The sequence below is a fragment of the Arachis ipaensis genome, chromosome B10, assembly GCF_059453495.1.
Source record: "Arachis ipaensis isolate K30076 ecotype BB chromosome B10, ASM5945349v1, whole genome shotgun sequence".
Taxonomy (NCBI): Eukaryota; Viridiplantae; Streptophyta; class Magnoliopsida; order Fabales; family Fabaceae; genus Arachis; species Arachis ipaensis.
Genome location: NC_142435.1, coordinates 110,553,407 through 110,571,813, shown reverse-complemented (window position 1 = coordinate 110,571,813; position 18,407 = coordinate 110,553,407). Strand labels below are relative to the sequence as shown.

The following is an 18,407-nucleotide window of genomic DNA, read 5'->3' as shown; positions in this document are numbered from 1 at the left end:
CAATTATTTATGAATATTCTTTGAAAAAATACAAAAAAAAATTATAATATAATAATTATAAAATAATCAATTCAATATAATTTAACACAACTCATAATATATTCATTATAAAAAATAACATTTTAAAAAAAATTTAAAAATATCTTCCAACATAATAACATAATATAATATTTTAGGGCGAGACTAAACGATATGATGATGAACTTAAGATGTAGAGAAAATGAGTTAAAGGAAGAGTAGATACAAAATCAAGACTAAGGATAAGTTTAGAAAGAAAAAAAAAAAGAGTTTAAATTAGAGACAAGAATTAAGATTGCCAAATTTAATATATATATATGAGGATAAATCAATAAATTTATATTCGCGTGGATTTAACGGGTCCCTTGAAAAGGATAGGGGACCCATGTTCCCATCAAAAATTTCACTGATCCCCATTTAGTCCCAAATTATAAGTAATTCGGTGAATATCCATCTAGCTAGTCTTTTTTATCATTTTAATTGCTAACATTTATTGGTTCGTAACGTAAAACTACTCTAGTCACTTAGTAAATAGGAAATAATATATTTATAAATAAATAAAAATAGAAAATAATATATTTATAAATAAATAAAAGTTATTATTAAAAATTGAATATCCAGATAAAACTAAAATAAATTATAACTTGTAAAAATAATTTATAAGATTTGTTACATAAATATTAAAATGTATGAACCGTGATGTCACTAACACAAATACAAATTATACAATATAAACAAATGTATAAAAGTAGAAATAAAATCTTCAAACTCAATCAATGTAACAATAAATGAAAATTTTATTATTTATCTACTAAACGCGATAGTAAATACTGGACAAAATAAAATCATATAAATATATTTACAGATAACTAAAAAATTAAAAATAAACACACTAAATAACATAGATCATCAATGATAAAATATAACCTAAAAAAAATCACTTAAGTTCAAAAAGAACATGCATGTGATGAATTATAATAAATTTATATATGAAGAGTAAAAATAAAATTAAAAATTAAAAATAAAATAAAGAGAACAATTAAAAGAAGTAAAAGAAGGTAAAACAAATAATGTGTGGAATAAATAAAAAATGTATTGTAATAGAAGATTAATATAATCAATGAATATAAAAAATAAAAGAAAAAATTAAAATACGATCTTATTAAACAAATTTCAAGAAAAAATTTTTGAAGAAGAACCTATTAATCAACTTTTATAAAAATATTATAAAAATTTAAAATGTCTTTAAATAAAATAATTCTATTAATCAAAATACATAAAAAAATAATTGATATAAAATAAAATTATAAAAAATTTTAGCAAAATTAAGATAGAAAAAATAAAAAATAAAAAAATTACAAACATTACACTCGAAACACAAAATATAGAGAAAAAAGGGATAAAAAGCACATTCTAATTATATATAATTAAAATATGTTGTTGAATTATTAAATTAAAAAAATAGAATTGATGTCTAAAAATAATGACTAAAAACAATAAATTCTTATGACTAAAAATAATAAATTAAACTAAAAAAATTTAAAAATATTATATGAGAATATAGAAATTATAGAATATATAATATAGAAATATATATACATTAATAACAAAATAAAACTGTGGCATATAGAATTGGAATCCTTCAATATTTTTAAATGAATTTATTTAAAACTAATAAATATTCATTCACTACAATGATTAATACCCATTTTGTTTACTAGACCGTACTAATAGAGAGCAATTAAAAAATATACGTGATTAGTTTAAATAATTTATTTAACTATCAATTAATGAATACATAGTATAAACTTGTTACCTTCTTAATAATTAATACTCATTTTATTTAAGTATCAATTAATTAATACTTGTTTATATATATATATATATATATATATATATATATATATATATATATATATAATAAGATAATAAATTAAATAAAATGAATTCATTTATTTCATTGCCTTAGATATTATTTATTAAATTATTTAATATTTATGTGGTTTAATGAATCAAACAAATTTTAAATAATTTAATATCTATTCTAATTAAATTAAATATTTGATTAGTTATGATTGATGTAATTTAATGAATCAAATAAAATATTGAATGATGAAATATTATTTATTTTAATAAAATCAAATTAAATATAATTAATTAGTTATAATTAATACAGTTGAATGAATCAAATACATTAAATTAAAAAATGATTTAGCTAACTTGTCTCTTAAAGATACGTTTTAAAAATATTAAATTTTTAATAAATTTTATAAAATATTTCTTTTTATAATATTTTTAGCCTATGTTCTAAGGGCACAGTTAGTAGAGCCTATTAAAAAAATACTTAATTAGTTAATACAAATAATTAGTATACTTGATTTGGGTTCAATATTATTTATTTATTAATTATTTACTTATTATAATTAATTTTACATCATTTATTATGTGTTATTTATCTTACAAATTAACACAATCAATTAGTTTAATTATAGATATTAATTATAATTGATATAACTCGTTTCACTATACTTCCTAAAAAACTAATTAAAAAGACACGTTTTAATTTTTTGTTAAAGTAAAATAAAATAAAATAAAATACATAAATTGAATAGATATAAATCTGAAAATTATAAAATTTTATTAATAATTTAAATAAATTAGTACCATAAAACTAAATTAATGTCTATTTAAAATAATTACCGATCTTCTATTTTTCTAATTATTAATAATTTAAATAAAATAATAACCTCTAACTTATTTTTTATTTTATTTTTAGTAATTACTAAAATTTTTTTAATTATTTTCTTGTCTTATTTATCATTCGTGCTTTTGATCAAATATATTAATAAACAAATAAACTAAATTAATTACCTCAATTATACTTTTGGACTATTCAATAATTCAACATAATCTTTTTAATTTGGGATTAACTACTAACCATAGAAAATAGAAAATTTAGAGTAATTTAATATTATGAACATTAATTATGTATTATAAAATAACCTAAAATCATAATATAATTTATTTTTTAAGAAATAATCAAGCGTTATTGTTAATTATAAAATAACCTAAAATTATAATACATTTTATTTTAAAAAAATAATCAACCATTAATATTAATAAATAGAAACTATCATCAAAATACTTTGATTAAAAATATGAGAGGTTAATTATTATTCATGATTAGTAATATACAGATTATATAAAAAAGTAAAAATATAATTATTAGCATTTATATCATTAGAAGAATTAGTATTACAAGTAGAATTTTATAAAAAAAAAAAGAGTAAAATTGCATATATATATATATATATATATATATATATATATAGTGAATTTAAAAAATAAAGATTGTTAAGTAATTATGATTTTTTTTGAAATAAATAGTAAAATAATAAATGTTATAAACTATATTTTTTCATAAGTAACTTTTTTAAGTTGTTCGTTATATTTGATATGGTTTATTTGTATATCATTTAAATTTGCATTGTTTTTATAACGATCATTTATTCTTAATAATTGTTAGAGTTTTTGATGCCTTACAATAATTATCTATAAAAAAAACATATATTATTCTTTTTGCCCTATTTTCACATTAAATAAATTTATTTTTTTACCCTATTTTCACATTAAAAAATTTTTTGTTCTGTCTTTTTTTAACTATCATCATGTTATTATAATTATTAAATAATATTAGAAAAAAAATTTTAAAAATAGAAATAGCGATGACATTTTGAATAATTAATTCAATAGAATTAAACTTAAATGAATAAGATGATTCAATTAATTATACAGATAATAGTATATTTATAAATATTAATAACAAAAATAGTTTCATTAATGTAAATGACCAATACAATAATTATATGAAAAAATAAATAATTATATAATTGCATAATTTTCAAGATCCTATATGATTGAATTTAATGGACAAATTTAAAAATATCTATACAATAATGTCCAAATATTTTAGCATAATGTAAATCATACTATAATTTTATATATCATATTATAACTTTAATTCAACTCCTTAAACACATGAAGTACACATAATAAAAGAGAATATTACAAAATAAAATTATAGTAACATTATTTAAAAATACCGTAGAAAAGACACATCTCTTTTGTTAATCAAAAGTTCGAAGGAAAAAAATATGCACCTAATGATGAGCAACTAAAATAGAGAAAAAACTTTAAAAAATAAAAAAAATAAAATGTATAAGAAGTGATAAAAGAAATAAAAATGAAATAAATTACAAAAATTGTACCCTAAAATCATAAACACAAGAGATCAGAGAGAGAGAGAGAAAAAGAGAAAAGAGAGAAAAGAGAACGAATGAGTAAAAAATACATTATGATTTCGTATAAATAGATATCATTAAAAAAAATAAACTAATTAAATTAATTCATATGTATTTCGTTATCATATTTATTATTTACTAAAATAATTTGATATTTACTCCTATCAAATCAAATCAAATCATTAATATAATTAACTACATTAATTAATTGATATAATTAATCAATTTATATAAATTACAATAAATTGTGAAATTTGAATGTTTATTCAAATTAATTAATTATCATTAATTAGTTATAATTGATTTGCTTTTCAAAATTGAAAGAAATAAATTGAAAAACACTCTTAGAAGAATGCTACGTCAGCTCTATCATTAACTGCAGAAATCTTATTTTTATATAATAGAATAGATAGATTTTAATATTTTATATCATTTTTTTTTATAATTATATTGATTCTTTTTTATATCTATATAACATTATAAATAAAGTGTTTTATTTACAGTACATGAGTGTAAATTCTAGAATCAAAATTTATTTATTTTTTCATTTTTTTTACCTTCGTTAACTATTTCATACGAAAATAATGTATTTTTTTCTTTTTTTTACTTTGTAATACAATTGTTTATTTACTATAGTCATTTATAATAGATCACATCTATGAAGTTTCATCTTAAGTTATATTCATTGATCCTAGTGCTAATTTTATTTACGTGAGAGTTCAGTGTAAAGACTAGGTTAAGACTGTTATTTTCAACTCTTATTAAAATATGGATAAAGTTAATTTTTTTAAGAATAGTTCAATTTATTATTTAGCAATTATAATTTTGGAGACTCGAAATTTTATCGCCATGATCATATTTCAGTGCATTCAAATTTTCTATGTTCGATTGATAATCTTTAAAGTAAAATATATAATGGAATCACATTTTTTTCATTTTAGGTTCAGTTTTCAAAAAAATTTACGAATTGAAACTTAAAGATACAAAGATTTATGCAGGTTTAATAGTCTATCTTTTATTTTCTTTTTTAATTCTAAAAAAAACGCTTCTTACTCATGGTAATTTTTTTTAATATTTGAGATGCTATTAACCATCTAGGATGCCAATGTATTGCCATTGACGGAATAAGGGGCAATATGATCTCTTAATATGGTTATTACAAAATCTGGCCGAATTAAATGGATATCAGATAATGATGAGGTTTTTTAACAAAAAATAGTTTAAATTTGTATAAATTTTACATATTTAATTTAATCACATTATTTTTATTAAAAAAATACTCTAATTTATATTCATTTATCATATAGAATCGAATAATTTAGATATTATTTAAATAGTTTAGTTTTAACATAGGATAATTTTTCATATCCAAACAATTTTACGTCTAAGTTTATTCAGGTGATTTAAGTTATGTGTTTCTTTTTTCTATTTTCTTACTCCCTCCCCTCACTTCTTCTTCTTCACTCGGATGCTACTTCTTTTTCTTCTTCTCCTCCTTTTTTATTATTTTTCTATTTCGTTACTGTCGTCACCAACAACACTTCTTCTTCTTCCTCTTCCTCCTCTTCCTCCTATTGGAATTTCGTCTCCTCCTTCCTTTTCATCCTTCTCCTCCTCCATCCTCATCATCATCATAATCATCATCGTTATCGTCATTCTCTTCTTCTAATACGTATCATCGTTATCATTATCATCGAATTCGAATTTATGTAATAGACAATTTTTTGTTCATTTGGTGTTATACAATGATTTCATTTTGAGCTAATTTTAGGTTCATTCGAGACGTGAGTGTTTCTGAATTCGAATCTATATAATGGACAATTTTTTGTTCATTTGGTATTATACAATGATTTCAGTTTGATGATATTTTTGGTTCATTCGAGACGCAGGTGTTTCTGGATTCGAATTTATATAATGGTTTTGTTTTGATAATATTTTCGATTCATTCGATCACCACAAAGAATTAGAATCAATAAAAATGTTAATAAAATGTTGGTGTTATTGGTGATGACGATAATGATGATGGAGGAGGAATTAAGAAGAAAAGGAAGGAGGAGATCAAAAAAATTTAGATAAAAAATAATCAGAAAGAGGAGGAGAAGGAAAAAGAAGAGATGGATGTGGTAGTATGGTGGTGGTGACGATAACAATAATAAAAATTAAAAAAGATAAAGAAAAAGGAGAAGGAGAAGAAGAAGAAGGAGAATGAGAAAAAAGAAGAAGAAAACGAAGGTCTGCAGCATAAACTAAATGACTTAAATAAACTTAAATATAAAATTATTTGAATGTGTAGCGTGACTCGTCAACATCATGACACGAGCATATGGCTAATTTTGTTTTAATATACATTAAATTTATAACTTTCATTATTTTAACCTTTTATTATTGTCTATGTTTTTAAATATTCAATTTTCTATATTAATATTACATCAAGAAATGATCAATCAATTATTCTCCCTGTAAATAGAATGAATTGTAAGTGTTTAGAAGTTTGATTAGAATAAATTCTTCATTTCTTTTAGGTTATATTTTTTATTCTATACTGTTATCTATATGCTTTACGACTTACAAAATTTTAACCCTTTTTAATAATATTATTGTTTGTATTTTTAAGTGTTCAGTTTTCATATATTAATATTAATATCATATATAGGAAAAAACAATAAATTATTCTCATTGTGATATATCCAATTATTCTCATTGCATTATTGTGATATATAATTAAATAATAATAGTATTACATATAATAAAAAAATCAATCAAATAAAAATACATATCAAATATGATTTTTTTAACGAGTTATCAAAATTATACGATAATAGAAGATATCATACTATTGTAGTTAAATTAGAGAATCAAAATTATCGTATCATTAATTAAAACAATCTTTTCTAAGGTCAATCTTACCTTATATAGTTATAGTTATATATAGAAGACCCTCAATATATTACCCGATTGTGACATTTAAAATTATAATTCCGTAGATAATTAATTATAGAGGTCTAGCCAATTTTTATCAATTTTTTAATAGATTGAATAAGTTGATCTAGGTAGATATTTCTTCTGTTAAATATCAGGATGTTTTTTTTTCTATATTAAATAGATGTTTTTTTTATGTATTTTTTAAATTTTCTTGAGTTACAATTATAGATGTCTCTATTTCTTTAAGAATTGTATGGCTTTTTTTTTAATTGTACTCGCATATTTTTTCGTATAGGTACCTGATTGTTTTTGCCAAAATATAAGTGGACGTTTCTTTTGTTAAGTATTAGGATGTTTCTTTCTCATACTAAATAGATGTTTCTTTATATATTTTTGCAATTCATTGCTCCATCGACTTGCTCTCTACTGGCAACAATGGCGGCACACTTCCGAGATGGCGATGTCACTAATTACGCGACGAAAGGCGGAACACTGCGACATCAGCGGCGTGGGTACAATAGCTCGGACGGAAGAAACCTTCAACAAGCAAAAACGGCACCGGGGGCGATGGTTCTTGTAGCGGACCAATGGCGCGATCGCGTGGTAAACAAATTACCTATCATCAAAAAAAGGTGGCACACCAAGGAGACAATGATGCGGTGGTTATGGCGACGAGACTGGCGGCGCACTGGAGCAGCGACGAATCGGCACGTTGGGCGAGTAAGAAAACCGATGAAATGAGAGGGGATGGTGATCACAGTCTTTCCTGAAGAAGGGCAGTAATCCCTGGACAATGAAGCGGCGGTGCAACAATAAAACGAAGGAGAGGGGACGACGGAGCTACTTCTGATTTTCTTCACAGCGATGAAAAGGTCGTTGTGGGATGTCACCTAACAGCGCAGTGTTACGTGTCGCAGCGGCTGCGCCAACTGAAAAGGAGTGTGGACGATACGGCTGTGAAAATGAAAAAGAAGAAGAAGAATTTTTGTGCTCGACTATGGAAGTAAGAAAGAAGGAGAAGAGTTTCTACACTTTTTTTATTAGAATTTACTTAATCAGTTCTTAATTATTCAAATTTTGAATTTAAAAAATTTAAAATTAATTATTAAATAAAATTATTTAAAAAATGGACTGATTTAAGTTGTCTACTGATACTTTTAAAAGCTAAAATTTTAGATTCAATGACCTAAAGCATAAATAGTGTAGGAATAATAGAACTTTTAAATTAATGGTAAGTCAATAACATGTTCAATCATAAATAATACATGTAATTATTGCAATTGGTAATAAGTTAAATGATAATTAATGTAATAAATAATTTACATAATTAATTATTAACTAATTACATCAATATAAAAGATAATTTTAAAAGAAATACTAGATGACTATCAAAATTTATTATTTTTAGTTATTAATTAGTTATTAATATTTAAAAATATGATGTAGATTATTAAACTAAAAAAATTGAATTGTTGACTAAAAATGATAATAAAAAATAATAAATTTTAATATTTTTTAATAATTTTTTATTTCCTTTTTTGTCTTTAATAATTATATTTTATTTTAATTTTATTTTTAATATATATTTTATATTTTAATACGCATTTAAAATTACACTCATGCCTTTAGTTTGTTATAAATTGAGGGTAAGAAGATTGGAAAAAAAGAGAAAAGAGAGAAAAAAAAAAAAAAAGAAATCGAAGAGAGAACGAAAGAGGAAAAGGCATTGTTTATATTTAAATTAAAAAATTTAATATTTATCAAAATATATAATTTATAGAGTATTTATTAATTTAAATTTGGTTGCACTTGGATATATATATAAGCTGCATATTTGTTCATAAATTGGGTATTCAGTACTCTAGGTCGTCGTGTATTTGCATATTTAGGTGCCTTAATTTCCTATATATGTATATATACACATATCTAGATATTTCAGTACGTATATATATGGGCATAATAAGTAATGTTAGTGAACACGAATATGTATATTATTGTAACGATTTAATTATAATATTATGTACGGTTAATAACATATTCGATTTGAAAAAAAATAACGATTTAAATTTTTTAAATTATAAAATTAACAATTTAAAATTTTAAAATTATACAAGATATATGCAAAATCTTTTAAATAGTATTATGTTGGTTTGATTTTTATAATTTTTATTTTATTTAATTTTATTTAAATAATTTAAAATTTTAAAATTACAAAATATTTAATTTAAAATTTAGATAATTATAATTTAAATTAATAACTTAATTTAATCCAATATAAATAAATATACTTATATTATTGTACAAATAAAAATTAGATAACTTATTTTCAATAGATATAAGATTCTTTTAATTATCAAATATTCACTCAATGTTTATACTCATATTCAAAAAAACAAAAATCAAACCAATACAACATTATTGAAAAAGTTTTGCACATATTTTGAATAATTTTAAAATTTTAAATGGTTAATTTTTAACTTAAAAGTTTAAATCATTTTTTTAAATTAATTATTTAATTACAATAATATGAGTGTGTAATATTATAGTTAAATGACACACGTATTGACATTAAATTCGTTATGCCTATATATATATATATATATATATATATATATATATATATATATATATTTGTTTTACTCGAATTTTTGTTAATGTTTAAAAGAAAACGTGGGTATTTCAATGTCGCAATTGTAACGTCAAATAAAATTAAAAGGAATAAAAGTAACAAATAAATATATAAATGCAAGATGCCGGTGACGAAGTAAATTGCAAAAATTGAAACAAACAGAAAATTAAAAAGAAGATGAAAGAAGAAATATGAACGTAAAAGAGAAGAAGACGTAAAAGTAGAGGAATTTTATTAATAAAAATTGGAAAAAAAGCAAAGTACAAGTGTTTGAGTTCAGAGAAATTACTTAAAATTCCTAATTTTACTCTGTGATGCTAAGGGGCTGAGAGCGTTTTGGGTTTCTAAGTGTTTTCCAAGAAGAACTGAAAACCCTACAATGTGTTCTTAAAGCTTTATTTATAAACTAACCTAATGTCAGCTGATAGTTACCATTTGGACACCTGTTGCGGAAAATTTAGATTGGCCCATAACCGTTTTCGCACCTTTTGTGAATTTCAAAATTCAAAGAAATAACCAACTGTTAAATGATATAATTTAATTTAAAATAGATATAAATATTATATAGGGATAAGTATGGTTTTGGTCCCAAAGGTTTTCAGCCAAAATCGAAATCGTCCCTCGTCTAATTTTCGATTTAGAATCATCCTTAACGTTTTTTTTTGTATTAAAATCGTCCTTTTAAATAAAATTTTTAATTTAATTCTCAGACTACCCCTATTTTAATAAAAAAAATAAAATTTTAAAATAAAATAAATATAAAATAAATATAAAATAAAAAAAAAGAAAGAAAGGGGGATACAGAGAAGCGGGTGGGTGGGGAGAGAAAGAAAGAAGGGGGGGGCGAGGAAGGGGGGAGGGTGGAGGGGGGAGAGAAGGGGGACGCCATGCCGCCGCACCGCCGCCCGCCGCCTTCTTCTTCTTCTTCTTCTTCTTCTTCTTCTTCTTCTTCTTCTTCTTCTTACCGCCGACCCACCGCCGCACCGCCGCCCGCCGCTTCTTCTTCTTCTTCTGTGAATTCTGTGAATTGAATTTTTGGTGAAATTTCTGAATTTTTTGTGAAATTTATTGTGGAATATTATTGTTGCTGATTTGTTGATTTGTTGCTTTCTGTTTCTGCTTATGTTAAATTTGTGCTTGAATTTGTTGATTTTCTGTTTCTGCTTCTCTGTGTGGAGGGGAGGGGACGCGGGGTGGGGGTGGGGGGAAGGGGGAGGTGGGGAGGGGAGGGGGAAGGGGAAGGGGAAGGGGGAGAGGGGGACGGTGGCGGCGTTGGTGGTGGTGTTGGTGGTGCTGTTGGTGGAGGTTGTGGCGGTGGTGTTGGTGGTGGTGGTGGGTGGAGGAGGATGTAATTGTGTTAGTAGTAGTGAGGATATTTTTGTCCAAAAAAAATAAAAAGGACGATTTTAATATGAAAAAAAACGTTAAGGATGATTCTAAATCGAAAATTAGACGATGGACGATTTCGATTCTGGCTGAAAACCTTTGGGACCAAAACCATACTTATCCCTATTATATATGAAGACATCACCATGTAACTAATTATTTCTTTTTATAATTTTTTTATAAAAATTATATTTTGTCTAACATAATGCCCCCCAAAATTTTTCATATGAAGTCGTACAGTGATTGAAAGTGAAAAGAATTTTGCTTTTTATAATAATAAAAGAAGTATATACAAACGTATATTTATTTATTTGTTTGTTTTTTATTTATTTTTTTATATTGCTTTATTATATATATATATATATATATATATAATTTTTTTCTTTTAAAATATATATATATAAATAATAACAATATTTATTAACAAGAATGATATTTTGAAACGTCAGTTAGAAAGCACATAAGAGTACTCGTACTCTTTCTCTTTTCTTTGTTATTTTATTTATTTATTTATTTTTATTTTGGCTAAACAAAAAGTAAAATAACTCAATATTCTTATCTTCTTGTAATACTTTGTGAGAGAGAGAATACGTTAGTGTTTGAACGCCAAAAGGCTTCTTCTTCAACTCTGTGCTTTTCACTCACCCAAATTTCATCTACTACGGTGAGTTTCTCTATTCACAAGGGTTTGACTATACCTAACTCTTCTAATATTTCAGGTAAGATTTCACTGTTAGTTCCATTCTTATCTTTCTCTTTTCCATTGTTGATTCAGAGGAACCCTAATTCCAAAAATGGCATGCAAAATATTCTTTGTTTTATTCATGACTATGAGTACTAAAATCTTACTCTGAAAAGCATTTTTTTTACATGCTTTATCTTAAATTATGATTTGACTGTTGAACCTTATTCTTCAATTCTGTTATGTTGCTTTTTTTTTCAAGTATGAAAGAAGAGGTAGGAAAAAAGAAAAGAAAAGAAAAAACGTGTGTATATATATGTCCATTTTGCTCCCAAAACAGGATAGAAAGGATAGTTCATTTTCTTGGCACAAATATGTCGAAATTTTATCCCTTTTTATATTTTATTTTTTTTAGTAATATGTTATTATATCTACAAATATAACCTGATGTCCTCTAATTGAAAATTGTGTGCTGCCCCAGAACCTGTTCACGACGTGTTGAAGATCAAGGTCTTGAATTTCTTCAATTTGCTTTCCGCTGATTCAACTGTCTTCTTATCCTCGAGGTCTTGCTGAAGGAGATGCTTTACTAGACTTCTTTGTTGTGTATATATTTGCTAGCTTCTTTCTAACAGTAAGTGACCCCTTTACTAATATGATCTATTTTAATTTAACTAGACTTTTTTTAATGTAAGTAGAAACAATTGCTATCTTGTGGCTATATTAATTAGGAATAATTTAGATTTTGCATAACTTTTTTATTGGATTTTTAAACGAAGAATGCAATTCTAGAATTCCTGGCAATGCTCTGAAGCAATGTTACACAAATGCAATAGAAAACAAAGGGATTTGCTTAGATTATATACACATTCTCCTTACTTTTAACAATGATCAATCTAGTAGATAATGAATTTTTTCATGTTTCATTTATGGATTTTTTTTATATATTCATGAATATTGGCAAGCAGTATTGAGTCTTGTTTCATGTTAAATCCTTACTTACTGCTTAAACCAAATTAAACCCATATAAGTTCAATTTCATTTTTTTCCTTTACAGCTTGTTTGTTGATCGTTGACAACCTCGGCACCCAATACTTGAATTTTTTTTTCAATCTGCATTGTTATGGAAACCTCAAGCCAGTCAACAAGCCCTCTTTCTTCATCTAAAGTGGTCATTTGTGATAAGCCTGTTGTCAAAAATGGCAAAGATTTTGCTCCTGAACCAGAGGCCTCGAAATAAAAAATATGGAAAGCTCAGGTACTACTCCTTTTTACCATTGACGGTGTAGACTCACCTTTCATTGGCCCCATCATCTCTCCCAAAGTAGCAAATAAGATCAAAAGTTCTTTTCCTGGTCACTCTCAAAGAAAATCCGTTGCTTTTCAAGACTCCATTTCCATTGGATACTTCGACTCCAACAATAGGCTATTCAGAAATCCTCCAAAGACCAACATTGAAGATTACCATACTTGGTTAGGTAGGGTTGAAACTGAGAAAATGACCCTGTGAAAAGAGATTGGGATATATGACCTAATTCAACTTAGTAAAAACTCTTACACTGTTAATTCAGGACTAATGGGGGTGCATTGTATTTCTGGGATGAGACTTCACATACTTTTCACATCCCATATGACATGATTACTCCTACTCTTCTGGATGTAGTTGCGATAACTGATCTACCTCCCTTGGAAGAGGAAATTTTAACTATTACTCAGTCGACCACAGGAGTAGCGTATGCCATTGATATCTCTTCCACCACCTACCAGAGCTTCATTCTTAACAATAAAGGTCAAGATGGAGAACCTGTTTCTGATAATGAGCACATAGCCTTCCTTCTCTATTGGTTGAGCGGCGTTGTTTTCTGTGCACGGAGTATTCAAGTCGAAATCACTTATCCCCCATTGGCCATTATGTTAGCCGAAGGTAAGAGGCTGTGTTTAGCCAAATTGTTCTTAGCTCGACTATATCTTACTCTAGATTGGATCACAGGCCTTATGAGGGAGAAGAAGAGGATCACTAATGTCGACGGTCCTGTTTTATTTTTTCAATTGTGGCTGTCCGCTATTTTTAAATCTGAGCTACAACCACGTTTGACCCAAAAAGGTCCTACAGACTCTGTTATTGCAGGAAACCATATGCTCAACTTAGTTTTTCCTAACAAGTTAATGGCCTCACATGATAAGATGACACACTTCTTCCGTGCTTTCTACTACTTACTAGAGAAAGACCACAACATTAATCTGACTCTTTTTGCTAATTGTCAAACCGGTCCAGAATGGTTGACGCAATCTCTTACCCCAACTAGGATTACACAGAAGGAAAGTATCACCATTTGGTTGCAGTTTTTGACTTCCCAATTACCTTTTGCTAGATTTCCAGGTGAAGATGACCTAAGAATAGCGGTTTACATGCCAAACACCGTTTCTAGACAATTTGGGTTAGTTCAGGCCATTCCATCTCCTTACCATCTTCAAGATTTACAATCTTTGCATGTCAAAGCTACTTCATTAGAAGATCTGTTGCACATTCAGAAGGATAATGCTTCGCGGAGAAATAATTTTCACCTATTCCCTTTTAAATCTTGCCAGTTGACCACATATTCATTCTTCTCTTAGTGGAAGACCTATTACTCTTCCATTAACGTTGCTTTTAGTACTTGTTGTCAAAGGATGACCATTGTTCTTGTAATGCAACAAGTGAGAAGAGCATCAATTGTCAAAAAGGGTAATTACAATTAAATCATTTGCTCATTGTGATTTCAAAAATTATGGTTCTCTATGTGTTATTTTCTTCATGCATAATGCCTTCTAAGAATATCACAATGGCACCTGTTTTAATTATTTTATTATTATTATTACTATTTTTTTTTACAGAGAAAACAACTACCCTACTTGCTGCCAATCCTCCTTTGAGAAAGTCTTCTAGTAGGTTTGTAGAAAAAAAGAAATTCCATTTTAATTACTCAAGTCGCCGGGTAAAAAGAAGACTTGAACAAATAGAAGTGTCAACATCTTCAATAGTGATGATAAGGATGACACATCAAATACATCCAATGACAATCTTGATGGACCGGTAATCTCTCAGCACAATGAAGGGGAAAATGAGAACACCTCGTCTAGTGATAAATCAATGAGTAAGTTCTCTTCGGAAGATGGTGTCGATGCTCTTAGCCCCAGTGGTCAACTTGCTTCTCAGGTATTTTTACATATTTTCACATCTTCCATATTAAAATAGCATTATCTTAAAGAACTTACATGATGATGATATCTCTCATGCTGATTTTTTTTTTAAATCTCGTTAATTACCTTTGTCCTCATTTCACTTCTTGTTTTAGGTTACTGTGGCTCCTACCATTTCTTTGATTGTGCCTAGTATTGAAAATATGATGGCTCCCATATCTAATAAGCCTACACCCAAAGTCAATGCCAATAAGGTATAACATGTTATTTAGCCTGATTATTAGTATCTCTTCCTTGTATCTTCTTTATTTTTTATGTTAACACTTATTTTTGTATTTTTGTTTAGCTTCAAATTCTAAAATTCCCCCAAATGAGTGGTCAAAAAAACAAATACCAATCACTTCCATTCATGCTCAGACCCCTAATGTGGTGAATGATTTATTGGTTGATTTAGAAAGTCTAAATGAAGCATATGCATGTAGCATGGATAGACAGAAGGCCATAGTTAAATCTTGTTCCACCATTCAAAGTCACCTTACAACAGAGCAGCCCCATACTACACCTCCCACAATCAAGATTGTTGACAATTCCATCCTGCTTCCATTGAGCCAACAACTCAGTGTCATTCTATCCAAACCTGTTTTAAAACTTGCTACCGATCCGCAGTTTAAGGCTCAACTTTCTGATATTCTGCAAACTTTTTCAACTACACCACATCCTGAGACTATTGATCCTTTGTTGGCTCACTTGCAGAAGGTTTATGAGGACCTTTATGCCAAATTTCTGGATTCTCAAGCAGCTATCTCATCATATCAACAATTAACTGAATCTCTTTTTAAGTTGAAACAAGACACCTCTTCTTTTGAGACTGCCAAAGCTACCCTGACTGCCCATATTGCAAAAGCTAAAGATCGGACTCATGAGCTATCTGAGAAGATTTGAGACTTGAAACAACAGCAGACTGTCAAGAGAGGAGTAAAAAATAGGCTGGATGCTGCTTTGATAAAGAATGAGGCTCAATTTGCCAAAGCAAGTAGCATGCTTGACAGTAACAATACAGCCTTACAGTCACTTGAAGAGAAGATGTTCTCCTTACAGAAAGCTGCCAAAGAAGACAGAAACTTCCAAACCGCTCTCCAAACTGAAGTTACTCGCTTGAAGGAGATCTTTGAAACTTAGTCTTGTATTTCCTATGCGAACCTTTGTGATTTTAATATGTGCCTGCAATCTTCACTTTTTGAATTTTAGAGTTTTGTTTATTACTTGCTTTTGTATGCATTCTATCCTGATTTTGGAGATTGGACACTTGCTATTTTTTGGGAAGTTATTACATTACTTCACACTAAACCAATTATTAATATCACAGTGACCTCTTTTGTATTTCATCTGGGATGACCTCCATATCTATCCATGTCAGGTTGCACTGGTGTATGCCATCTTGTGTGCATTCGCCTCAAGTGCTGTCAAATTAAATAAAAAATGTGCATTTATTGACATGCCTCTAGCTTCATACAGGTTTATTCACTAAACTTTAGTTCTATATGTTGGCATGTACTATACTGCACTCACAAAATGATAAATTATTTTCTGTATTGACTTTTATTTTAAATTGATGCTTTGGACACATATTTGTCTCATAATCTTAATGCTTTACACTGTTAATGGAACTTGCAATTCAAATAAATCACAAGGACATGTTAGCTTTTACAAACTGAATTACAAATATTAGTTAGCTCTTTATTTTTTCCTTTGACACTTCAACTGGACATTTTCGTGTCCTTAAACATAGGGGTGCACATGGGGCCGGGTGAAGCTGGGTTCGCCGTGACCCGAACTCGAACTAAATAATGACCGGGTCTATTTGTGAGACCCTTACCCGACCCTAGACCTGATGAAATCGTGTTACTTTCGGGCCACACTTAAGCCGGGTCTAGACCGGGTGAAGTCCGGGTCTTGATCAACTTTATCACGACATCACCAAAAATTAGATTCTACATCTTTTGAACCTCTAAATTTTAGAAAATAATTATTCCATAACATTGCAACATTCACATAATAATAATTTAGAATATAATAATAATAATTTAAAGTTTCATAATAATAATTTTATCAATTACACATTAAACATTCAAAGTTCAAAAGACAATTAAAATAAAGTTAACAACCAACACAAGATTAACATAATAATAATAATAATTTATAGTGTCATACCAACCAATAACAACAAAATATTAAATAGTAAACAACTACACGGGTCCAACGGGCCGGAGCCGGGTGACCCGAAGCTTGGCCCGAACCCGATTTAATAAATAACCGGAGCCATCTATTAAAACTTCGGATCTGACCGGGCCATAACGAAACCGGGCCAAATTAGTCCCGAAGTCATCGGGCCCGGTCCGGGTCTTCGGGCCGATCCGGGTCTTGTGCACCCCTACTTAAACATGTGGAATGTTTATCTCATGTATGCCTGGCTTATATACTTTTAAATATTTGCCATTTATTGAGGGGATTCTTCTTCCTGATCTGACTTCAATAATCTTATAGGCGTTTATAGAATAAATCTTGTCAACTACATAATGTCCTTCCCAAGTTGGAGACCACTTACCATAAGTTTTTTGACTTTTTTTCTATAGGCAAAATTGTTTTCCACACTAAATCTTCAACTGCAAATATCTTTGCTTTAACACGGCGATTGTATGATTTTGACATAATCTCTTTTTGTTGAATCACCCGCTCTAAAGCTCTCAACCTTTCGTCATCTAGTTCATTGAGCTCATCATGCAAAGAATTCCAATAATCCACTACTGGTATCTCATCTTGTCTAGCCACCCTTATACTTTGCAGATTAATATCATTTGGCAATACCGCATCATGACCGTAAACTAACTTATACAGGGTGGTTCCAGTAGAACCTCTTGGAGAATTTCGGTAAGCCCAAAGAACTTGACTGAGAGTTTGGTACCAATTTCTTGGCTGCATTCCAATGTATTTTTTAATTAATGCAATCAGAATTTTATTCGCTGCCTCCACTTGTCCATTGGCTTGGGCATAATACGGCATACAAGAAAGCATTTTTATATCCCTAGACTTGACATATTCCATAACATTTTCCCCAATAAACATTGTTCTTTGATCAGTGATAATAGATTGAAGAATTCTAAACCTATGCACAATATGCTCCTCAATGAAATCAATTATTTCATTGTGAGTCACCTCCCTTAAAGGGATAGCCTCTACCCATTTAGAAAAATAATCAATGCCAACCAAAATGAACTTATGACCTTTAAAA

The 18,407-nt window shown here is 27.7% G+C and overlaps 1 protein-coding gene across 1 annotated transcript; it reads right to left on the bottom strand.

The window, feature by feature from the left end:
• Positions 1-17,719: 17,719 nt before the first annotated feature.
• LOC107620841 (uncharacterized) lies at positions 17,720-18,241 on the bottom strand. The gene has a single exon (XM_016322947.1). The coding sequence runs from the start codon at positions 18,239-18,241 to the stop codon at positions 17,720-17,722; it is 522 nt and encodes a 173-aa protein (XP_016178433.1).
• Positions 18,242-18,407: the final 166 nt, after the last annotated feature.